This window comes from Phytophthora infestans, genomic scaffold, assembly GCF_000142945.1.
Source record: "Phytophthora infestans T30-4 supercont1.4 genomic scaffold, whole genome shotgun sequence".
In the NCBI taxonomy this organism is placed as follows: Eukaryota; Oomycota; class Peronosporomycetes; order Peronosporales; family Peronosporaceae; genus Phytophthora; species Phytophthora infestans.
The window spans coordinates 1,248,945-1,270,298 of NW_003303755.1; the positions used below are offsets into that span (position 1 = coordinate 1,248,945).

The window sequence follows — 21,354 nt, forward strand, 5'->3', positions numbered from 1 at the left end:
CGGGGGTCTCGCAACATGAATCTTCCCGCTCCCACTTTCCTTCGAAATTCCTCATCTGTTCTTCATTAAACTGGATAACACTTCCAAAATAAAAATTATAAAATGTGTACTTACAGATTAATTGAAGAAATAATGAAAAGTTGAAACGAACCCACATTTTTCATTTTCATTCTGTAGAAGGCATAAATAAAAAAAAATAAATATAAGAAAATAATCCCACAGTAGTGGCGTGTTTGAACTGAGTAAACGAAGTATTATACGCGGACCGCAACTGTTCTAACTTGGCGCAGATGATCCAGCGACTTATTAACCGAGCCAAAGGACGTTGATAAGGTTTGCTGTTTATTACATGTACTTCGAAGTAAGCTACCTCACCGAGGTGCTCTGTCCTTGGCCTATGCCTTGCTGGTGTTGCGCTCGTCACCCTTGACAGGAGCGGGACCTACGAACGCACACGTTTTGAGCGCATGTCGATCCATGAGCATCTGCGCGACGTTCGCGGGTTCAGTTGCCGGAGAGTCCGTCTGCGGATTCTGCTGCGCGCGCTGAGCCTGTAGGGCCCAGTCGGCCGAGTCGAAGCGCTGCATTCGCAGACACCGAAGCTGCTCGCGAGCTTCTGCCGTGCCAGGCTCCGGTTCTCGCTCTAGTTCATTTCCGTCCGACGGCGCGCATTTGCCACACGTGCATCCGGCGCACGGCCCCGACGCACGCTGCGCCATCTCGTAGTCGGCCGAGTCGAATCGCTGACGGTTGTCGCGGTGGCGCTGGATGATCGTCGAGGCTACGGCGTGCGGGCAGTCGCCTGTGGGCTGGTGGTGGTGCTCGACCAAAGCCGGCGCAGGTTTATCGGTAGAATTGGCCATGCTGAAGCTGAAGTGTGGAGGACTGGACAAAAGGATGAATGACGTTCGTTATAATAGACGTGCGCCGCGTACTGTAAAAGGTCGCGGGGTTGAGTCCCGCGCTCGACTCAGGCCGTGCACAGCCAGTCGACCGGGATCAGCAATGAAGCCGATTTTCTCACCTCGAGCACGACGCGCGATGAGCTTCGAGATCCTCCTCGACTAACGGCATAAGGTGAGACGTTCCTCTTCCGCCAAGCTTGACTTGGACCGGACACTAAGCTGAGTTGCCGTCGCATGCTCAGAATGCGATGGCACTTGATGAAACCGCTACGATCTTCAATGATTGGTGGCGAGGCCGAGGACGTGATGATACTCACGGTTTCACAGCGTGTGGCTTAAAGATTCTATCTCGGCCGTTGAGTTTGCACTATTACGGACTGAATGACGGTCACTGTGGCTCATACTGCTAGGTCAGCACTGTGCTGCTGGTCACGATACAGAAAGTCTTGCCATTTAACTCTTTCGGCGGCGAGAAAACTGTCAAGTGGGAGGTCTCGTCAATTACGGTAGCCCAAAAGGTGTCCACGAAGACACATCATTTTTCAATGGTTGGGTAGTTGTGACGACGTAGACGTCTCTTCTGCTAGTAAGCGATTGCTACAGCTTGTCAACGTACACTCCGTCCTCCGTGGACACCTTGACCTTGTTGCCGATTTCGATGAAGAGCGGTACCTTGACCACAGCGCCATTCTCTAGCGTCGCGTCCTTGACGCTCAGTGCCGTATCCGCCACACCTTTCGGGGTGGTTTTCTGGAGAGAAACAGATAAACGTTATCGAAACGTCAGAGACAGCCACTGAGAAGGTGCCCAGAAACAAACGAGATACTCTTCACGCACCGTCACTTCGAGCGTCACGTATTCGGGCATATTGGCCCACAGCACGTCACCCTCAATGATCTGCAACGACAGTGTCATACCCTCTTGAAGGAAGTCCAGTTGTCGACCCGAAAACAAGTCGCGCTCGATCTCCATCTGCCCACATCAACCACAGCGTTATTCTCCAGATCCAACAGCTTCAAGCACCAATTTACAGCAACCTGCTCGAAGGTCCCGTTGTGCATGATGACCAAGTGGGCTCCGTTGTAGTACAAGAACTGGAACGGTTCGTCCGGACCAAGCGGCGCCTTGTTCACGCTCTCAGCGGCGCGGAAGCGGCGGTTCATCTTGGATCCGGTCTTGATCTCCTTGAGCTCCGCCTGCAGTTGGCATACGTATAACAAGTCTTCTTCAGAGCGAATATCTACTCCAAAAGTCTGTTATCTTACACACCTGGACGTAAGCTCCGCCCTTGCCAGGTTTCACATGCTGGTTCTTGCCCACGCGGTATATTTTCCCGTCGATCTCAAGAGCCATGCCTGTGCGCACTTGGTTGCCTGTGTATTATAGTCATTCTTAAAAGTTAGCCGTGATATATGTATGAGGAGACTTAAAAGCCAGGTGTTGGGCTGGATCATACCATTGATCGTGGCAAAGCGCACACCGTAGCCACGGCCAGGGGCCGTCGCGCGGGCGATCTGCGTTACTGCTCGCCGCAGCATCATGTTTCCAAAAAGTGTAAATTGGCACCGCTCATTGAAAACGATACGATGATTGGCTGAACCAAAAGACGCAAGACTGAATACAATAAATTGTGGGTTTATCCTAGTTGGAAGTGAATATTTTGGCAAAATAATTTTGCAGCTCATTTCTTCAAAGTCGAGCATGTTTCTGTGGCGCGCTCGCCGTCCCGACGATGCTATCCAAAAGATCATAGAGGAAGCAGTGGCGGCGGATAAAGCAGGGAAGTATGCGGAGGCTGTGGAGCTGTATGCGTCGGGCATCGAGAAGATGATGGCGCAGATGGCGGGTACGTTGAAGTGGGGGAACAACGGTCTGCTAGACCTGTCTTGAGGCTTTTGCGTCTTTAACTGAATGTAGAGCTACCAAATGAAGAGGCAAAGACACAATCGCGCCTAAAAATTAACGAGTATATGCTGCGCGCCGAGTACATCAAGGACTGGATGGCGGATCAAGCGCGTACGCAGCAAACACAGGTCCGCTTTTACTTCACGACAATAAATGCTCGTGGGTTGATTTCTTTTTACTGATACTGATAAGTTGCAATATGCAGAACACGTCAGTACCGAGTACTCAAGGGAGTAATGCTCGTGCTACGAGCGGTCGTCAGGTTAGGAGGCTGCAGACAAAATATGATGAAAAGAGGGAGAGTTTGACGGTGTCGTGCTGTCTTTATCTGATGCTGACAGGAGCAGCGGGGAGGGTACTCGAAGCAGCATGCGGAACACGCTCATACAATTCTTGATGAGGTGCTGGATCACTCACCGGGAGTGCACTGGACTGATATTGCCGGTTTGGACGTTGCAAAGCAGATTCTACAGGTTTAGCGTAAAAACATTGTTGATGTTGGTCAGACTTATTAATCGTGTGGTGTGCAAGTAGGAGGCTGTCATTTTGCCTACGCTGCGTCCAGACTTATTCACGGGGTTGAGGGCGCCACCTCGAGGTGTGCTGCTGTTCGGACCTCCAGGCACAGGTAACAAATGCGTGCAGTACAAAGCTGTTTTCAACTGCGCAGTGTAAACTCATGAAGATTTACTGTACCTTTCAATGCTTCAATTAGGAAAAACGTTACTTGCAAAAGCTGTCGCGACGGAGGCTAAAGCAACTTTTTTCAAGTACGAGCGTATTGAATGTTGGCTAAAGTATGGCCATGAAAATCATACTCAGAGCTTCTTGCTGTAGCATTTCTGCGTCGTCCTTGACGTCCAAGTGGGTGGGTGAAGGCGAGAAGTTGGTTAGAGCGCTGTTCGAGATGGCTCGAGAATTGCAGCCATCTGTAGTCTTCATGGATGAAATCGACGCCTTGCTGTCGACAAGATCAGCATCCGAGAACGACGCAAGCAGAAGAATCAAGAACCAGGTACGATACGAAGCTCTAAACCATTAACACAAAAACCAACTGACTGTCGTCTGCTGTTGTAGTTTTTCATCGAGCTTGATGGAGCTGCGTCATCACAGGAAGATCGAGTTCTCGTCATGGGAGCAACGAACCTTCCCCAAGAGCTCGACGAAGCCATCGTTCGCCGCCTGGAGAAGCGCATTTACGGTACGTCATGTTGGAGTGGAAACAAATATCGCAGTCAAAACGTCTAACTGTACAGTACATGTACTCTGACGAACGTCGTTTGCAGTGCCTCTGCCGGATCCTTCTTCTCGTGAAGGGCTGATCCGGCATTTACTAAGGAGCCAGAAATTCTCCTTATCATCCAGGGATTTCAAACTCATAGTGAAGGTTACGGAAGGATACTCTGGAAGCGATCTTAAGGCTGTATGTAAGGACGCTGCTTTGGGTCCAATTCGCGAGCTTGGAGCGAAAGTGGCGAACGTCAAAGCCGAGGATGTACGAGGAATCAACGCTTCTGACTTTCAGGTAGCCCTCACACGGGTACGTCCAAGCGTGTCCTCGACAACGATACAGGACCTGGTTGCGTGGAATGAACAATACGGAGTATCGGCAGCATGACGAGCACAGATGGAGGAGCCTATTTCTCGAGTATTCGTTTATGCCTTCCGCTCGTAAATCATCAAGTACGACTCGGACACACCGATTAGCTGTGGCATTGTTTCCTGCACATGCAGATCTTGGATTTCATACCACTGCTCAGTTGCCTATAACAGACGAACACAGTATATCGTCAATCTTTTTGCCAGATATTGCAAGCACAGGTTCTCAAGCCACGTACTCTATTCTGGACGTGGACACGATAGCTGCCTTCCGTTAGAGGATTCGTTTGGAGCGCTGCCTCCTGACCTGTAGTCACTGGACTGTCGTGACAGATATTGGCCACCAAGTTGAATCTACAGTAACATAATAAAAGAGTGAGTAAGGGCTACCACGAATAGTACCGCAGCATTATTGACGCACTTGGTGCACGGCTGCGTGACTCGCAAGATCTTTTCGACTAGGTCTGACTTTTCAACGCAATCCTATCATAACAAACCACAAAGAAGTCCACATTAAATCTAATCCATACGGTCATACAGACCTAAAAAGCAGTGATCGCACCTCAGTTGACTGGTTGTGTTTGCGTAGAAGAGATCGCAGTTCAGAGATTGACTTTTCGCGAAGCTCCTCCTCGGACGGGAGACTTTGGTCCAGTTTGAGATAATCTCGTAGTTCCAGGTTCTTGACAGGAAAGTTAACAATCGTCGGGTTCTTCTCGATGAAGAAGTTGTTACGCGTGAACCGCTTGACGTGGAAGATGAGGAATGCTGGCAGCGAGTCGATCCGGTACGTCTTTTTCAGCCGGTGAGAGCCTTGAAGAACATGTGTTATATGAGAGCCATTGTATTTCTCCAGCACTGTAAACAGCGGGATCTACCCCACAGCATCAACCAGATGCGTTAACATAGGCATTGCCGATACAATAGCCACATTAACTTCGCTCACCTGAGGGATGATGTTTCCACCTTGAGAATCCTTAAACAGCGGCGTCGACGGCAGGTCCAGCGCCATCATCCTAGAGTACGCGTAAATCGATATGGTTAATGGCACCAACAAAACAAAACAAATTCTTGTGCTAGTGGACGTACAAAAATGGAGACACTGTTGTGGAGACAGCTGATTCGCGTTCTGCTGGATCCGATGACGCAACTTTCGTTTCGTCATCCGTCGTCACCTCCACAAAACCCTGAAAACACTTGTGAATGATGCTGCTCCCTGGCTTGTGCGTTCCCCCAAGTCCCTACAAAGCAACACCCCATATCTCCTAAGAATCAACACATTAAGGATAATATTGCCCATGCTGAAACACACCCTGTGTAACTCGTTCAACAGCCACGCCAAGAGATCAACACTCTCATTTTGTGTCCCGACATGGAACCTCTTCTTGCTGCTCACCGAGATCTCCTGCACCAGCTCATGTGGACTAATCTGTTTCAAATACAATATTTTCACCACATCAGCTACATCACAAAGCCCCCTTTGCTAAATACGCACCGTGTTCTTGAAGTTGTGTGGGCTCCACATTTTGCGCAGCAGCTCTCCAAAGCGCAACACCAGCTTGGACTTGACTTTGCCCATTTTGTTAGCCAGAAAGAAATCCCTTAGCGGTGGCACGTGAGCCAGCGCCTGTACAACCACATTGATGTAGTCTGTGTGCTTTAAGTTGTTCAGGCCGATGAAGCCAGGCAGGTAGGAGACACCGAAGGCGTCTTGAGCCAAGATGCGGTTCTGGTCCAGCTGGGCGATCTGCGTTTCCTCGAATCTCGGACGCAGTGCGTCCTGCACGGGCTTGAGGGTGTTGTCCACCACCTCGTAATTGTCCGGAAGACAGTAGATGCGGTCCGTTTGCAGATTAATAAACACGTGATGGCTGCTTTGCACTGAGTGCGTGAAGGCGTGAGTATTGCGACCGCGACCTTGAAAGTATTTGCCGCATACGAGACAGGCGTAGACGTTTTGATCCGATAAGCTGATGGAGCAAACCTTCTCAAAGTCGAAGTCTAGTAGCTGGTGGTTCACCGTGTCCAAGTACGGGCATTTGCGGCGCTTGGCGTTCGAGGCCGAGGCATCGCCATTTTCGGCCTTGCGCTTCGTGGAGGGCATCGGGTCTTGAAAACGGGACATCAAATTCAGGACACGTTTTAAGGGATGGTGTCCTGGAATCGATGTCTCCTTTAAAATCGACGCAGGATTGGATGGAAAACATGATGGATAGCAACGTTGTTTTCACCCAATCGCTACAAGAAGCGTCTATGCAGATCATTTCACAAAAAGCAAGTCTAATCGATCTTCCCATCGTCGTCGTGGCCAAGCTTTGCCGCTGCGATCATCGGCGGCATCGCTACTGCGTGCGCTGCTGTATATATGGCTCTACTGCCACTTACAGCGTGCGCTGCTCAATATATCCACTTAGAAGTGCAATGATTGCAGCAATACTCTCCTTTGAGCGGCATCGCTCGCTACTGCTACGCTATGACGTCGGAAGCAGCTTTATCCATCATTTTAGTTTCTCTTTGAGGATTATATGATCCGGCGACGTCATTGGTCGAGAAAGAGAGGAAATCGCATCTAAGCGAATTCCGGGTCCTGCGCTGTTTTGCGGCCGAGGTGAGCGCTGCTTGGACTCACTCTCCAATCCTCCTCCAAGCAGAAAGTAGTCAGCCGAGATGATGATGCTTCGCCGCTCCGCAGCGCTGGCCCGCACCGCCGCGCCTGCCACGCGCGCCTTCAGCGCCGCCGCCAATGCCTCTGGCGAGGCTAAGTTTGAGTTCTCCACGCCTTTTGAGCTGCACCGTACGTCGTCAACGGTCTGAATCTACAGCAATTCTTCTCTAATGCAGAGTGATGATCATTTTTTTACTTTTAAATTGCAGGTCTCGTGGAAGGCCCGGCCGAATTCGCCGTGACCAACCGCGAGGAGATGCTGGGCTACTATGAGCTCATGTACAAGATGCGTCGTATGGAGATCACCAACGATAACGAGTACAAGGCCCGTACCATCCGCGGTTTCTGCCACTTGTACGACGGCCAGGAGGCCGTGGCCACCGGTGTGGAGGCTGCTCTGGACCGCAAGGACTCGTGGATCACGTCGTACCGTAACCACTGTATCATGCTCGCTCGTGGTGCCGAGGTTAAGGACATTCTGGCCGAGCTGTTCGGTATGTCTGCCGGTGCCACTGGCGGCAAGGGTGGCTCCATGCATTTCTACAAGAAGGAGAGCAACTTCTACGGTGGACAGGGTATCGTCGGTGCTCAGGTGCCCGTGGGCGCCGGTCTGGCCTTCGCCAGCAAGTACAACCACAAGGGCGACGGCCCTATGCCCTGCGCCATCACCATGTTCGGTGACGGTGCCGCTAACCAGGGTCAGGTGTTCGAGGCTGCCAACATGGCCGCTCTGTGGAAGCTGCCGGTGATTTTCTGCATTGAGAACAACCACTACGGTATGGGTACGTCTATTCAGCGTTCGACCAACAACACGGACTACTACACCATGGGCAACAAGATCCCCGGTATTAAGTGCGACGGTAACGATGTGCTCGCTGTGCGTGAGTGCACCAAGTTCCTGAAGAAGTGGTGCGGTGAGGGCAATGGTCCGATTTTCGTCGAGATGAACACGTACCGTTACCACGGTCACTCGATGTCGGACCCTGGTGTGACGTACCGTAACCGTGACGAAATTTCGCAGATGCGTGCCTCGCGCGACCCCATTGAGCTGGTAAAGAAGCGCATGATTGAGGCTGAGTTCGCCACGGCTGACGAGATCAAGGAGCTGGAGAAGAAGGTGCGTGCCGAGGTTGTCAAGGCCACCAAGGAGGCCAAGGCCTCCGGCAAGCCCGCCTCGTCCGCGGCCTTCGAGGACGTGTACATGGATGGCAAGGGCAACAACGAGTACCCTCCGTTCATTCGCTTCCCTGACTACGCTAAGAGCTTGTACAACGGCAAGCCCCAGCAGTAAGCGCTAAGCACAGCAACGAAAGAGGACACACACAGAGCGGCGAGAGGATCACTATATTTCCTCTTAAGCGGTAGAAGCTGCGCTGCCTCGCTCTTGTTTTTTTCTTTTATTTCGGCTCGCTGCGCAGTGAATTAGAACCCAGCTGGCATCTTGTAGCTTAGCTCTAGGAACAGTCTCGTAAGCTATGCGAGTCCTCTAAAACCGGCTGAATATGTAAACGCCCAACAACGCAACACACATTTGCCATTCATGCTTGGCCCCTCTTGCGTGAATGCTCCTTCCTGCCAACGCCTCAAAATTTCCTCTGAAAAGGTGGGAGAGTAGCTGCCTGGGATATCCACATTTTCGCTTGGTATGTTGGTGGGTGTATGGGCCACAGCATCGCGAGTTTGGATGCGAACTTGTGCCGCAAACAGTGATGAACAGGAGGTCTGAGTGTTGCCTTGGTAAGAACAGTTTACGGTGGAACACTGTAAAGTTAGGGGTGACTTAAATACTGGCTGCTCAATTCCCATGTTGAAGCTTCCTACAATACTTAAAAATGCAAGTTCACTGAGGTCGTGGCTCCTTCGTCTCCACGCGCGTGTACATGCTTCTCTTCCATATACTGACATCTGCTTACCTGCGGCCGCGCATATTCTTCTACACTTATGTACTTGACCAATAACTAGTTCACGGTCGGCCGCTCGGTTTCTTGTTTTCTTCGTCACTGTCGTCATATTTCTTCCAACAGGTTGATGTGGACAGCGCCTTCAGCTAGAGTACAGCACGGCTCCGGCGCCCGGGGCCGCTTCGAAGTCGCTGCCGTGACGGCGGTGGCGAGGTCGGCGACGCACCACTGGACTCTTGCTGTTACCGTCCCGAGTCATGGGCGCCATGAGCTCGTACTCCTGTTGTAGCGCCACCACGCGGTTGTGCGATATCTTCCGAGCTTGCTGGGCCAGATTGTTGGCGTAGTTAGCGGCAACGATAATGTTGTTGGCGCGAGCCATCGCCTCGTTAAACTCGAACTTTTCTTCGCCAGCTACTAAAAGCTCTTGGTTGCCCTCGCATTTGGGCGGAACACGTGAACGGCTAGAGCGGGACGCGTGGAGCGGTGACGACCTCCTAATAGCGTATGTGGGCGACACGGACGAGCTTGATGTGGTTGACTCGTCGTCCGTGTGGTCATTGTCTTCCGAGCCGTCCTCGGGCTGTCGTTCGGCATTGCCCATGCGCATTTGGTGCAGGCGGAACGCTTCTATCGAGATGGCCAGGTCTGCAGGACTGCCACGGCGCTTAGCAGCAAAGAGGGCCTTGTTGCGCATGACGAGCCCGTCGCTAAAAGAGCGACTTGGAAAGCTGGCCTTGGGCACACCGATAGACGAGCCCGTAGTAGCGGCGTGAATGTCCTCGGATCCCGACGAGAATGTCTTGTACTCGATGAGTCGAGAGCGTACGGGGTCGAGCAGATTGTCGTACGATCGGCGCTTCGCCGTCTCCTCCTTGACTTGCCCGCTGGTGACCGTAAAGCTCTGTGCTCGGCCAAGGGTACGCTTGGTGTCCACAAAGAGCTGGTTCGTGCTGGCAGAGCTGGCTGAGCTGAGCGACGGAGCTGCTGATTGTTCCACACAGCCGGCAGTGTTTCGCGATGTTCGACGCGCTTTAATAACGCACGCTGTGCAGACACGAAGCTGGCGTTCGCCGAGCTCCGGCACATGGGTACTACGAACAGAACTGCACGAACTGCAACACACGTCGCCACACTTGAGGCAGTTGTAGCGACGGCGTCGCACACAGAACTTCTTGGAGCAGATCCGACAATGATCCTGCTCGCCCATGGGCACCACTTGCTGAGGCAGCACGATCTCCTCCCGGCCCACACGGAAGCTCTCGGTGTATTTGAGAATGCCATTGATGCACTTTTCTACATGCGACTGGATGGCCGAATTGGCTACCCAGGCAGGAAGGTCGCCGTTCTTGTCGAAGTTGCACGTGTACGTCATGCGCAGTTCGCCCGCTCGCTTGGTCGAGTGATACATGAAGCCAATAAGAGGCACCAGATCGCGCGTGTACTTGGGCGACTCAGCGAGCTTGGAAAACCCCGCTGGGGTGTCCACGGATTCCATGATGCGGAAAGCTGTCATCTGTCCCTGTGCGTCCTCGATCATATCGACGTACTCCAGCATAAGAAGGTCGCGATCCTTGGCGAACGGACCTGAGCTTTTGAAGGCGGCCCACTTGAGACCCACGTAGCGGTAGGGGTTGGTCGGTGTAGGCTCTACAATGTTTTGCACCACTGCACCATCAAGGAAATCGGAAGACAACATTCCCATCATCCGCTTGAACGAGGCCGTGGTAGGCGTGATGAGCGACGCAGCGACGTCTTCGATGTCACAGGCGAACTTGCATACTGCGTGAACGTTGCAGGGAACATTAGTGGCGGCACTAGAGGCGTCGGCGCGGAAAAGTGAGATCCCGTGCTTCTCGTGGACCAAAGTCCACGGAATTCCCCCGAGTAGATCTGTGGCTTCCAGGAGACTCTCGATCATGCGCTTGGCTACTGTCGTGAGGCGTTCACGGTCCTTGATGCACATTGTCTCCGCCTCGTCGGTCGGATCGGCGTCACTGTCATCGGTCCCGTCCGATCCGTGCGAGGACCCAAAGCTGGAGAGCGAGCGAGGGGTCAATGGGGTCCCGGCAAGAGGCGACCCAATTGACGAGCTGTAGTCCGTCATGGTATTTGTGTGTATTTGATCGAGCACTTATTAAATTGTCTACTGGATCGTAGTCAAGAGTAGACAGAAGCAGCGCATATAGTGCTTTTTTGCGTCCGGGGTTGTCGCGTGGAGGCTCAAATGCGAAACTGAGCGAGTTTCGGTCTCGAACCTCTGGCGTTTCTCGTCGAACGTAACAGCCCAGACCAGTCGAGTCGCCTGAACTCTATTTAGTACGAACGGCTAGTGTGCGGTGGCTGAGCGTCTTCTCTTCTATTTTCACTGACGTACCCTTCCCCGGTTGGGAGGTTGATCAAGCGCAAGTATCCGCCCGACCATATCCGATGAATATTATCCAGCGCGTTGCTGAAAATGTGTAATACCTGAACCAATACGTCGACACCGAGACAGCCCATGACGCCAATGACCAAAGCTGATTTCGAACGTCTTTACATGGCTCCAGGTCAACTCATGTTGGCTCTGAACGCACCAACGCGCACAACGGAGCATTCCGACCAGGTTGACTCATGCCAACGTTCAGTACAGCACAGCTTCATCTGATTGGACTGCACACTTCAACTTGCGCTGTACAGTGCCCACGCATAAAAGATAACGACCCGACACCCTAACATACTTTGGAAGGATAGAACATAGTCGCCAGTAGTAGAACGGAATACGGAAACTGAATCGAGGACGGGAATCTGACCAGCAACTTGAGGCGTTTTGGCTCTTGAGACGAAGAGCGTCGCGAGTCTATGCAGCCATGTAGTCGAGGAGTGAGGACGCCTTCCTTACCTTGACGGAATGCGTCAGATTCGAGCAGGCGGAATTGCCAGCGAACGCGGCGATGGGAATTATGAATACAGTGTCGTAATGGCTCTGCATGGTTGCGGTAGCAACGAACTAGGGTTTATTTTGGAGGCGTTGAACGCTTGGAATCCGTGGCTGATGTTCTTCCATTCGTATGAAAATGAAGACATCTTCGATCGAAGAGCAAAACGTGTCGCTTCTGAAGCTGACCTCATTAACTCGTTGTCCAACTGCTTGGTACCCTTTCCAAGGAGTCCTTGGCAAGGAAACAAGGCTACCATGGCGTCATTGTTTCAGCCTGACGAATGCACCGACGCGTTTCAGCGGCGTCACTAACAGCAACCTCGTCTCCATTTCCTGCTTCGAACTTTATTTTTTCCTTATACCGAGCTGGCAGACAAGAGCCTTCAATTTTACATTTTACTGTTCGGGTCAGTCGAGCGTGGCGAAACATGACGTACCTATATGACGAGGCAGGTATGCGGCTGCGAACAATTCAAGCGCGCGATACCAAGCGAAAGCTAGTAGTAACTAAACCGACAAACATTACTTTCTAAGGCAACTAAAATCAAACGTCATTTGTGAAAATATTGTATTACACTTCGTAATTTACGAAGTATGCCTGATGATTTCCACGTTTTCTTACCGGGTGATCCCGCACGTCCGTTGAGTTGCGACGACCTGAGCCTGAAGATCCCCCGACCTTTGACACGCTTCTCGGCTGAAGCTTCACCGAAGCTCATCCTCAATCAAATGCTTCGCCAAGCTGACTGTAAGAAGCTGCTGTGGGTAGTCTTCTGGCACCTACTCGTGTCGTTGGTGTGTTGGTGCTGCATCAATCCTGGCTCCACGATAGCTCAAGGCCAAGTCCTTTCGCGGTCAGGATGTGTGTGTCTACCTACAATCTTGACGGGCGCAGACTCGCCTGTTTCGTGCTACCAGACGAACTCCACCTTCGGGTGTGCAATAGAGCCGTCCGATTCCTGTGCGGGTGGCGTATTGAACCGCGCATGGGACCTCTGTAATGGTACGTTTACCTTGTGTTATATGGATTTCCAAGATTTTTGTTGACTGCAAACCTTTAGTCGTTGATGTGTATCTCGTTACCGATCGAAGGTTTTCAACTGCGTCAACAGGATCGCTTTATGTAACTTTGTTTGATGAAGAGAAAGTTGTGCTGAAAAAGACAGAACTGTCGAATGAAATTCTCCGGAAGAAGATTTCCAAGGTGACGCTTCCATTGGATAATCAAGCGGAAGTCAAGACTGTCAAGGTAAATGATACTACAGCAACGATGATATGTTGTAGCTCACTAATTGTTGCTTGGCGACGCTAAAACAGATTGAAGCTACTGCTAGCATATCCCTTCGGATATTCGAAGTGCAGACCGCAGTGAATGACTTGCCACCTACGATATTTTCACCTCCTACACCTGGATCGATTTCATTCGTGGGTAATGAAGCCGCAGTAAATTCTGGGATCGTGTCACTGGATTTTGTTCCTGCGACTAAGGTTTTAAATGGTCAGTAGCTGTCCAAACAATGAGCGACGCTGACTAACTAACGTTATGTTTCTGGTGACAACTAGACGCCGCTAAAGGCCAGTGCGTGTTTAATTCAGTAGGGCGTTGTGGGTACCATGCCGACCTTCAACGGAGCTCAGACGTGCTTTTTCTAGCGGAAGAGGGGGTTGAATCGATTGTGGCAGCCAAATCGGCCCCCACGTCATCATCTCGACGTTTATCTGAGCCCGAGAGTCTTTCGCAACCTAAGCCGCTCTCATCTTTAACTGTGAGTGGTGATCTGGGTAGCGAGTATCTTAGTGTTATCCTGCCACAAGATGCCGTGGTGACGGAGCCTGTGGAGGTCCTAGTCAAGGATTGGCTTGAGGCTTTTAACCAAATCCAACGGGGAAGCGAATTTTCTGATCCAATGTCAGTCGGAGTAAGGTGGAGCAATCCGTGTGCGTTTGAATACGCGCGGATAAGTGGTGCTTCGTCAAGAGAACAAGTCGAGGGTGGCATATTAGTGACACGCTGGAGAATACGCCGTCGTGATGCGTTGCTAGAGATATTTATCAAACCTGACTTTATTGGGGAAAGTGACTTCACGGTTACAGTGGACGTTATGGTGGACGGAAGTATAAAGACGTACTCAAAGACGTATTTTGTGACCATCCAGAGCGATCCACAGATACAAAATTCGGACCTGAAGAACGAAATCAAATTGCTATTATCGAGGGCAGACACTGCCGGTGAAGGAACAGCTGGAATTGGTACACAGAACTCTCGACGGCTGGGAAATCTAGATACGTATAATTCTGACGTTGTCGTTGTGGAATTACTACCGTTGGTTATCGACCTGCAAGAGGATGACCCCTTTCGTCTATTGGCTTCAGACCTTCTACCCAACATAGCAGGAACCAGTGCAACGTTTTGTGAGACGAGTGTGACGATCTTTTCGAAATTTAATGCGATTTATTCACTGGAAACACTATCGACAGGTGTCCAAAAGGTAGCGGCCATTCGCAATCCAGTTATCCGACACCCATGTCACGAAACCTTGTCGATCAAGCTGCTGCCCAATGCTAAGAGCGTCCGCGGTGAGATGCGCGTTGTTATGGCAAATGCTGACGACAACGTGTTAGCTGTAGGAATTATTCCGTTCAGCTGGAGTGTGATTCCTCGTATTGATTTATCAATGCCAACCCAAATTCTTCTTGGAGCTCACAATATCCCAACCGGGGAGGTCCTGGAATTGATTTTGAACTACTCAGGAGATTATTTAAACGCGAGTGTGGAAATAATGATCGCGAATTGTTCTTCTTTACATGTTCAACCAGTGGGTTCTGCCAATTCAACAAACGAAGAATGTTCTTTTCTCCTGAAAGACGCCAAGTCTAGCGCATCTTTTAGTGGAATAACAATCACTGAACGTCAGGATCAAAACTCTCCAGTCGCCGCAGAGGTGACTATATCTCGATTCGTGCAAGGTGTTGACAGCACTTCATGGACAATTAGTGAATCGACCCTCGTGTCGTATAATCTCCACTTTTGTGAGCTGACGGAGAGGAATGGTGGACCTCTCGTCTTACGTAAAGGGAAGAAAAAGGAGATTGTAATTTCTTCGCTTGCGTCTATGGTTCTCGGTGACAGGTTGGTCGACTCGCAGCATTTGAAAAGTATCTCATTCGTTCTGGATAATGCCATGTTACCTAAAGTTGGTAGCTTCTTGGTTGACGATGCCCCTGCTTATCGTGTTGAATTTTATAATTCTACAGCTTCATTCATCACGTTAGATGCTGGAAGTGTCGCTAGAAATTCCTTCACTCCACATCAGTATGGAACCTTTCTTGTCGACGTAATTGTGGAGTGGGACAGCGTTGGCAACACTGATTCTGGATGTTATTGTGCGGAAAACTATGTGGTATCGGTGTTACCATCATTTTCCCAGCCTTTGTTTGCTGCTCCGTACTCGTTCAGTCGAAAAGTTCTCCAAGGATCTACAGCTCAAATTACCATACCAACGATGGCTACGTCGAATTCTGAAATTGAATACATTTCTCTTGCTGTTGCTGTGAACACGACGGATGATGCTGTTATCATCAAGCGCGATGGTGTCCAGTGCTTTCCTTCAGCAGACGATCAGCGCTACTTTCTCCTCGTTCAGCGTGATGACGCTATGGATTCTGCTAACCGCGTTGTCCTTTCGATCACCCCGAGCAGTATTTTCTCGGGAATTCTGCAGCTCGCTATTAGCGTCTCCTCGATCGGCTTTGTGGAAAATGCGATTCCCTTTTCAGAACTTAATGTCGAGTCCTCAACCATTCGTCAAGTAGAAATCGAATGGATACCGGAAAGTGAACCACTGGAAAAACCTGTGACAGCTGGTGAGGCTGTGTACCGAAGTCTCTCAACACAACTTGAGGGTAATGTCACACTTTCATTCGCATATCAAATGTCATCAGGTACGCTGTAATTGATCTGCTAAAATAAATTAAATTTTAACTTTTATGTTTCGATTTTCTTGCGCACAGAATTCTCTAGTATCAGGACGGACGTAATTTTGAATACAACAGAGATCCGACAAGTGTGGTCGAGTGAGTCTGTCGCTGCTTCCCCAGGCCAGTGGAAATATGTCGATGCCTTCATTGGTCTTTCGTACGCTTCAACAGCTGAAATTGTTTTTCGTGGTGTGGTTCCCGTGGATAGCACGCTTTACTTGAAATCAATATCGCTTCGAGACTACAAACGAGAGAGTAAAGTGGGAGACATCGAGTTTGTCCGTGCTACAGGCGGTATGATCTACATCGAAGTCAACACAGCACCATCTATCTCTGATCCCGTACTACTTCGCGCACATGTGAAGCAGGCGGGCAGTGCCGGACCACCAGCACTACGCTTCGCAGGTACGATCTTAGTTTTATTGTATCTGCACTCGGTTTCCTGACGGTTTATTGCTTCATCAAAGGTGACGGACTTCAGTATCGTGGCTGTATGCCTACCACGACAATGTATCCGTGCAATGACAGTTCAGGAATATCATTGACAAGTCTAGGTCAGTGCAGAAAGTTGTGTACCGCTGTCGAAACTCAACTTCGATTTACGTCCGAATCGATTGTGCGCAGTGCGCAAATGGTTTCTCTTTCGATCGACGAAGCGTTCACGATCGAGTTCTGGGTGTATTTGGAACACTTGAGTCTAAGTTCCAGTGATCAGCAGCTCTTGCTACTTTATGGCTCTCAAGATGGAAGCCTGAGCATTACGTTAAACAGCTATTTGCTCATATCGCGCTGTCAAAACGAGCTTCGTGTACCCCGTGGACTTCCACTTCAGACGTGGACACATCTAGCAGTGATATTTAGTGCAAGCCATGAGGTGACAGTCTTGATGAACGGAGTTGAAATGGCGACTGGTCGACTTAGCAAGGAAAACTGCAAAGCTCCTGCATATGCCTACCTTCAACTCGGACGAGGTATGAGCGTGGACACTTCGAGTAGGCACAGTGATTTCTAACATCGCTATACTACACGTTTGTTTGCTTCAGATACGATGGATATTCGACCTGAAACCAGTGTCTTGCAAGGCGCAATGGACGAGGTATGACATTTAGACCTGTATTGTTTGCAGATACACTATTGGATTCTCACGTATCGGTGTTATTTTTTGAAAGATTCGCATCTGGAAAACAGCGCGCGAGCCAGCAGATGTGTTTGCTTTGTACCAGAAGAATATCGCACACTCTGATCTGATTCTTGTCTTACCTTTCAATGCTGCCCACAAGACCCACTGGTACTCGTCTGGCGTTGAAGGAAACCATGTCGACTTTATTGTACAGAACGTACGTGCATCAAATTCGCGACAAATTCACAATTTTGGAATGAGTGGAGACGGAAATTGCTTTTACACGCTTTCCGAATTTACTGCTGGTGAAGGGTCTGGCCCTCACATTTGCGATAAATACTGTGGCGATGGAAGTGGGAGAACATGTGGATCCAACACGACTGATAGTGTGGCGAGTCTGTATGGCAAAGGCCCAATTGGTGTCGGTGGTCTCTCGGCAACTACAAAGTACGAAATATCTGTTGAGTTTCTAACTGATGAGGGGGAGGCGTACGATATCACAAAGCCCCTAACTGCTAGTACGTCCAACGTAACCGTGCCGGGTAAAGTGGATTATGTCAATGCTGCGGAGCTCTCTGATTGGCAACTTGAGATTTACTGGAGCCCGGTAGATGATGACGGAGGGTCCAAAATCGTTAAGTATGTTGTCTTTGTGAATGGTAATCAAGTAGCTGCTACCACGGATGGAGATACACTATCGCTCGCACTAAGCATTGCGCAAATTCCGACGGGTTGTAACATAACTGTGCAAGCAGAGAATGCACTTGGTGTGGGGCCTCAGAGCAATCCACTTGCCTTGGTAATCGCGTATCGAAATCGTGCCCCACAAGTCCCACAGTGCTCTAGACTGCTATCTCGTTCAGGTGGAAGTGTGGAACTTGTCGTCGATGACATCACACGTTTGGCTATCAAGGACTTATCATCAGTGCTCATAATCGAGCAACGTGATGACTCTTTTACCTCTTTCACAACGTCATTTTATCGGTTTAATGGATCGGCAGCAACGATCTACAAACTCCGTCACAACACTGGCTACGTCTTCCGTCTTGAAGTCATCAGCAAAACTGGTCTGAGGAGTGGCTTCAGTCCCCCTCTTTCAGTTAGAACGGGAGATAGAACGAGTCCAAGCAAGTCGCTATTGCCATCGGTAGCTGGCGTGACAGGTAAACCAATTGGTTTAAGTTTTCTTAGCTATATCACTAAATCTCCACTCTGGCGTGGTCACTGCAGGGGGAGCGGTTAAACTAGAGCTACAAGAACCGCTCGATACTGGTAGCTTATTGGATCTTTTTAATCTACAGATTAAGATGCTGGACTAAATGTTGTTTTGGTTGGTGATCAGGTGGCCTTCCCATTGCTCAGTACAACGTTTTTCTTCTGCACGATGGCACATTTCACAAGCTGACCAGTATAACTGCATCAAAGACAAACGAGAAAACGACGTTTACAGCAACGCGTGACATGAACGGAAATCCGCTGCTCCCCCTTACGACGTACACTTTTAAAGTGCTTGCATTACAAGCCAATGCTGTCTGCGATACATTGACGGGAGAAGAATTGGAGAGTGACGCTGTAAGCGCGACAACAGGTGCTGCTGCTATCCCAGCTCCACCTTCACGTCCCGTGCTGTTGCTCGCGTCAAAGTGCTCTGCAATGATCACTATAAAGCCCCCGGACGACTTCGGAGGTGTCACTGTGACTGGCATGACTATCGGAATCTTCTTGTCTTCAGGGGATTTACATGATAGCCTAGCAGTCACATTGGCTGCTGGTGAGATATCAATACGAAATCTACTGGCCTATACAAGCTATGTTGTCAAAGCTGCCCTGAACACGACCAAGGGTGATTCTGGATTCGGAGAAGCGCTATCATTTACGACAAAAGATCCAGGACCACCCGGTAAACTAACCATGCTTGAAATCACTGATCTTGGTTCGAGCTCGCTACTTGTGCGATGGAACGGACCACAAGACACCGGAGGGGGTGCAATTTCAGGTAAAAAAAACTATCTGAATTCTGGATAAACGTAGGGGGGGCCGTAACATTTGTCTTGTTTTGCTTCTAGGGTATTTTCTTTATCAGCGTGCGATAGTGGCAACCGGAACGCAAAATCTCATTTACAACGGATCCAGTGATGCCAGCAAGACCTCATTTCTCGTGGGAGGCCTCCTCGCTAGGACCAAGTATTTATTTTCTGTTGCTCCTGTTAATCAGTATGGATTGGCCGGTACGGAGGACGAAAATGTCGTGTATGCAACGACACATGACCACGAGGCGCCTTTTCCTCCGACCGACATCCACGAAAGCCGAGTGGATGCTGGGTACGTGGAACTGTCGTTTTCTGAGCCATTCTACACTGGCGGTTTCCCGACTAGATCTCTTCAGTACAACGCGCGTCTCCAATCGTTGTTATCATGTTTTGATGACACGTCCGGATGCTCTACATGCTCCCATGCTTTGAATTCTGACGGTGATATCGTAGCACTTGATGCTACTTCGAACGTGTGTAGAGCAGCAGTTTGCTCGGATAGTGGACATTGCTGCTTAACTGGTGGAGTTAAATGTGGTATTCGAATGCTTGAGGAGAAGAAATGCGTTTCTACTGATGGACCTGGAATTTGCCGTATCGAAGGGTTACACTTTACCACAACCTACTTGATAGCCTTGGCTACTGTGAACGATAAAGGGAATAGCTCGTATTCGAGCGGCATTATGGTCACTACAAGTGGACCCAGACGCCCCAGTGCTCCGCATCTGGAGCTCATCTCTGCTACGGGAGGCTCAATTAGTTTGAAATGGTCACTTCCAGAGGTAAGCGTATTTTTTTAATTGATAATGTGACGCTTTTATTGACATGTAATGATTGTGTTTGAATACTGCCAGGATAAGGGCGGTGCCTCCATCGTGCGGATGTCTCTGAGTGTAGATGGAGATGAACTCTTTGGCACTGAGTCAGCTCTGAGCTACACTCATTGTGGTGGGCTTCAGCAGAGTACCGATTACATGTACACTATTGAGATCGAGAACGCTGCGGGGTTAACAAACCGAACAACGCATTCGTTTATGACGGCAAAAGCGACTCTGCCTGGAACCGTGAAGCTTTCTGAACCATTCGTGGACATGCAGAGTATCGCAATACCCGTTACGCTGCCTTGTGATGATGGTGGCATTAGTGGTGGACTTTACCTCGCCTATCGCGTCATCAAATCTAGTGACACGACTGTAATCGGAGGATCCGCTTCGTGTTGCACAATTATCGTTAATGGCTTGTTAGCTGCAACTGACTATCGACTAGAAGCTCGAGCCGAGAATTCTGTTCTGCATGGCGACTGGACTGCTATGAGCTTCACAACTTTAAGTGGAATACCCTCCAGCCCAAACACAACTCTGCTGTTTGCGACTTCATCAACACTCGAGTTAGCACTGGTTCCGCCATCTCAAAGTGGCGGTGGAACGTTCTCAATTGAAGCGGAAGTAACAAATGCAGCAACAAACTCTGTGGTTTTTCGAAACACGCTGCAATACTCACTGGTGGAACGAAGATATGAATGTCCCGATACGCTAACGGTTAGTGGTCTCACTGCAGATCAAGATGCCTTTACTTATATTGTAGCTGTACGGGCTACTGGATTGTACGGATCGAGCTCTTGGGTACGTCAGACGTACGAAGTTGACAATGGAAAAGCTGGCAAAATTGGTTTTGTGGAATCGCTGTATCGTGGAGCTGAAGGGAGAGATGTCGAAGTGAAAATTGCACGAGTGTACGGGACTACGACACCGGATGAAAATCATTTTCTGATCACTGCTAATGGAATTGTGCCCTGGTGGACGTGTTCACCAACATCTAATGGAGCAACTTGCGTTGCTGACGAACAAGGTGACAACAGAGGTATGTACACAGGATTAAGCATGCTAACGTTACTTGCATTTTTTCCACTAAATATCTATGATTTTGCTACCAGGATATATTAGTTTTGAGGCTGGCGAGTATTTGAAAACGATTATTCTCACGTTTGATGACTTACAATATGAAGCTACAGCCGTGGCATTGAGCCTGACTCTCGTTTCCAGTACGACAAGTAGTCTTAGTAACACACAATGCGAAGTTCAGATTTATGACAATGGAGACGCTGGTAACTTGAGTTTTGGAAGTTCGCAGATGGCTGTATACGAAAACGAGGCTGTGGTCCAGATAGCAGTTGGACGAAGTGGTGGAGTCAGTGGAAAAGTGTCAGTGACACTTACGTCAACAATCAGCTCAAGCATTCGAGAAAATCGACTGCAAAAACTTGTTACTTTACGGGGACTGGAGTTGAAAATGCTATCGTGCCAGTTGATCTAGCATGGCAGCAGTGCATTT

At 49.7% G+C, this 21,354-nt stretch overlaps 7 protein-coding genes across 7 annotated transcripts; 3 read left to right on the forward strand and 4 right to left on the reverse strand.

Annotated features, from left to right (window-relative positions):
- Positions 1–321: 321 nt before the first annotated feature.
- Positions 322–1,089, reverse strand: PITG_03273 (uncharacterized protein; the record flags this gene model as incomplete). The annotated part of the gene is made up of 1 exon (XM_002906302.1): positions 322–1,089. One exon carries the CDS (start codon positions 861–863, stop codon positions 396–398), a length of 468 nt encoding a protein of 155 aa, XP_002906348.1.
- Positions 1,090–1,502: 413 nt separating this feature from the next.
- PITG_03274 (elongation factor P, putative) lies at positions 1,503–2,446 on the reverse strand (the record flags this gene model as incomplete). Its single annotated transcript, XM_002906303.1, has 5 exons — positions 1,503–1,655; positions 1,743–1,877; positions 1,943–2,101; positions 2,175–2,278; positions 2,362–2,446. 5 exons carry the CDS (start codon positions 2,444–2,446, stop codon positions 1,503–1,505), a joined length of 636 nt encoding a protein of 211 aa, XP_002906349.1.
- Positions 2,447–2,593: 147 nt separating this feature from the next.
- PITG_03275 (spastin and Fidgetin-like protein) lies at positions 2,594–4,428 on the forward strand (the record flags this gene model as incomplete). Its single annotated transcript, XM_002906304.1, has 9 exons — positions 2,594–2,751; positions 2,823–2,938; positions 3,016–3,072; positions 3,152–3,283; positions 3,345–3,438; positions 3,526–3,580; positions 3,648–3,825; positions 3,888–4,011; positions 4,097–4,428. 9 exons carry the CDS (start codon positions 2,607–2,609, stop codon positions 4,426–4,428), a joined length of 1,233 nt encoding a protein of 410 aa, XP_002906350.1.
- A 38-nt stretch (positions 4,429–4,466) lies between these two features.
- PITG_03276 (U4/U6.U5 tri-snRNP-associated protein, putative) lies at positions 4,467–6,534 on the reverse strand (the record flags this gene model as incomplete). Its single annotated transcript, XM_002906305.1, has 8 exons — positions 4,467–4,574; positions 4,649–4,763; positions 4,831–4,892; positions 4,972–5,283; positions 5,356–5,425; positions 5,499–5,650; positions 5,806–5,838; positions 5,905–6,534. 8 exons carry the CDS (start codon positions 6,532–6,534, stop codon positions 4,467–4,469), a joined length of 1,482 nt encoding a protein of 493 aa, XP_002906351.1.
- A 515-nt stretch (positions 6,535–7,049) lies between these two features.
- Positions 7,050–8,615, forward strand: PITG_03277 (pyruvate dehydrogenase E1 component subunit alpha; the record flags this gene model as incomplete). Its single annotated transcript, XM_002906306.1, has 2 exons — positions 7,050–7,203; positions 7,284–8,615. 2 exons carry the CDS (start codon positions 7,077–7,079, stop codon positions 8,363–8,365), a joined length of 1,209 nt encoding a protein of 402 aa, XP_002906352.1.
- Positions 8,616–9,112: 497 nt separating this feature from the next.
- PITG_03278 (sporangia induced hypothetical protein) lies at positions 9,113–11,151 on the reverse strand (the record flags this gene model as incomplete). Its single annotated transcript, XM_002906307.1, has 1 exon — positions 9,113–11,151. The coding sequence occupies one exon, from the start codon at positions 11,080–11,082 to the stop codon at positions 9,118–9,120; it is 1,965 nt and encodes a 654-aa protein (XP_002906353.1).
- Positions 11,152–12,895: 1,744 nt separating this feature from the next.
- Positions 12,896–13,401, forward strand: PITG_03279 (uncharacterized protein; the record flags this gene model as incomplete). The annotated part of the gene is made up of 3 exons (XM_002906308.1): positions 12,896–12,902; positions 12,957–13,144; positions 13,213–13,401. The coding sequence occupies 3 exons, from the start codon at positions 12,896–12,898 to the stop codon at positions 13,399–13,401; spliced, it is 384 nt and encodes a 127-aa protein (XP_002906354.1).
- Between the last annotated feature and the right edge of the window lie 7,953 nt (positions 13,402–21,354).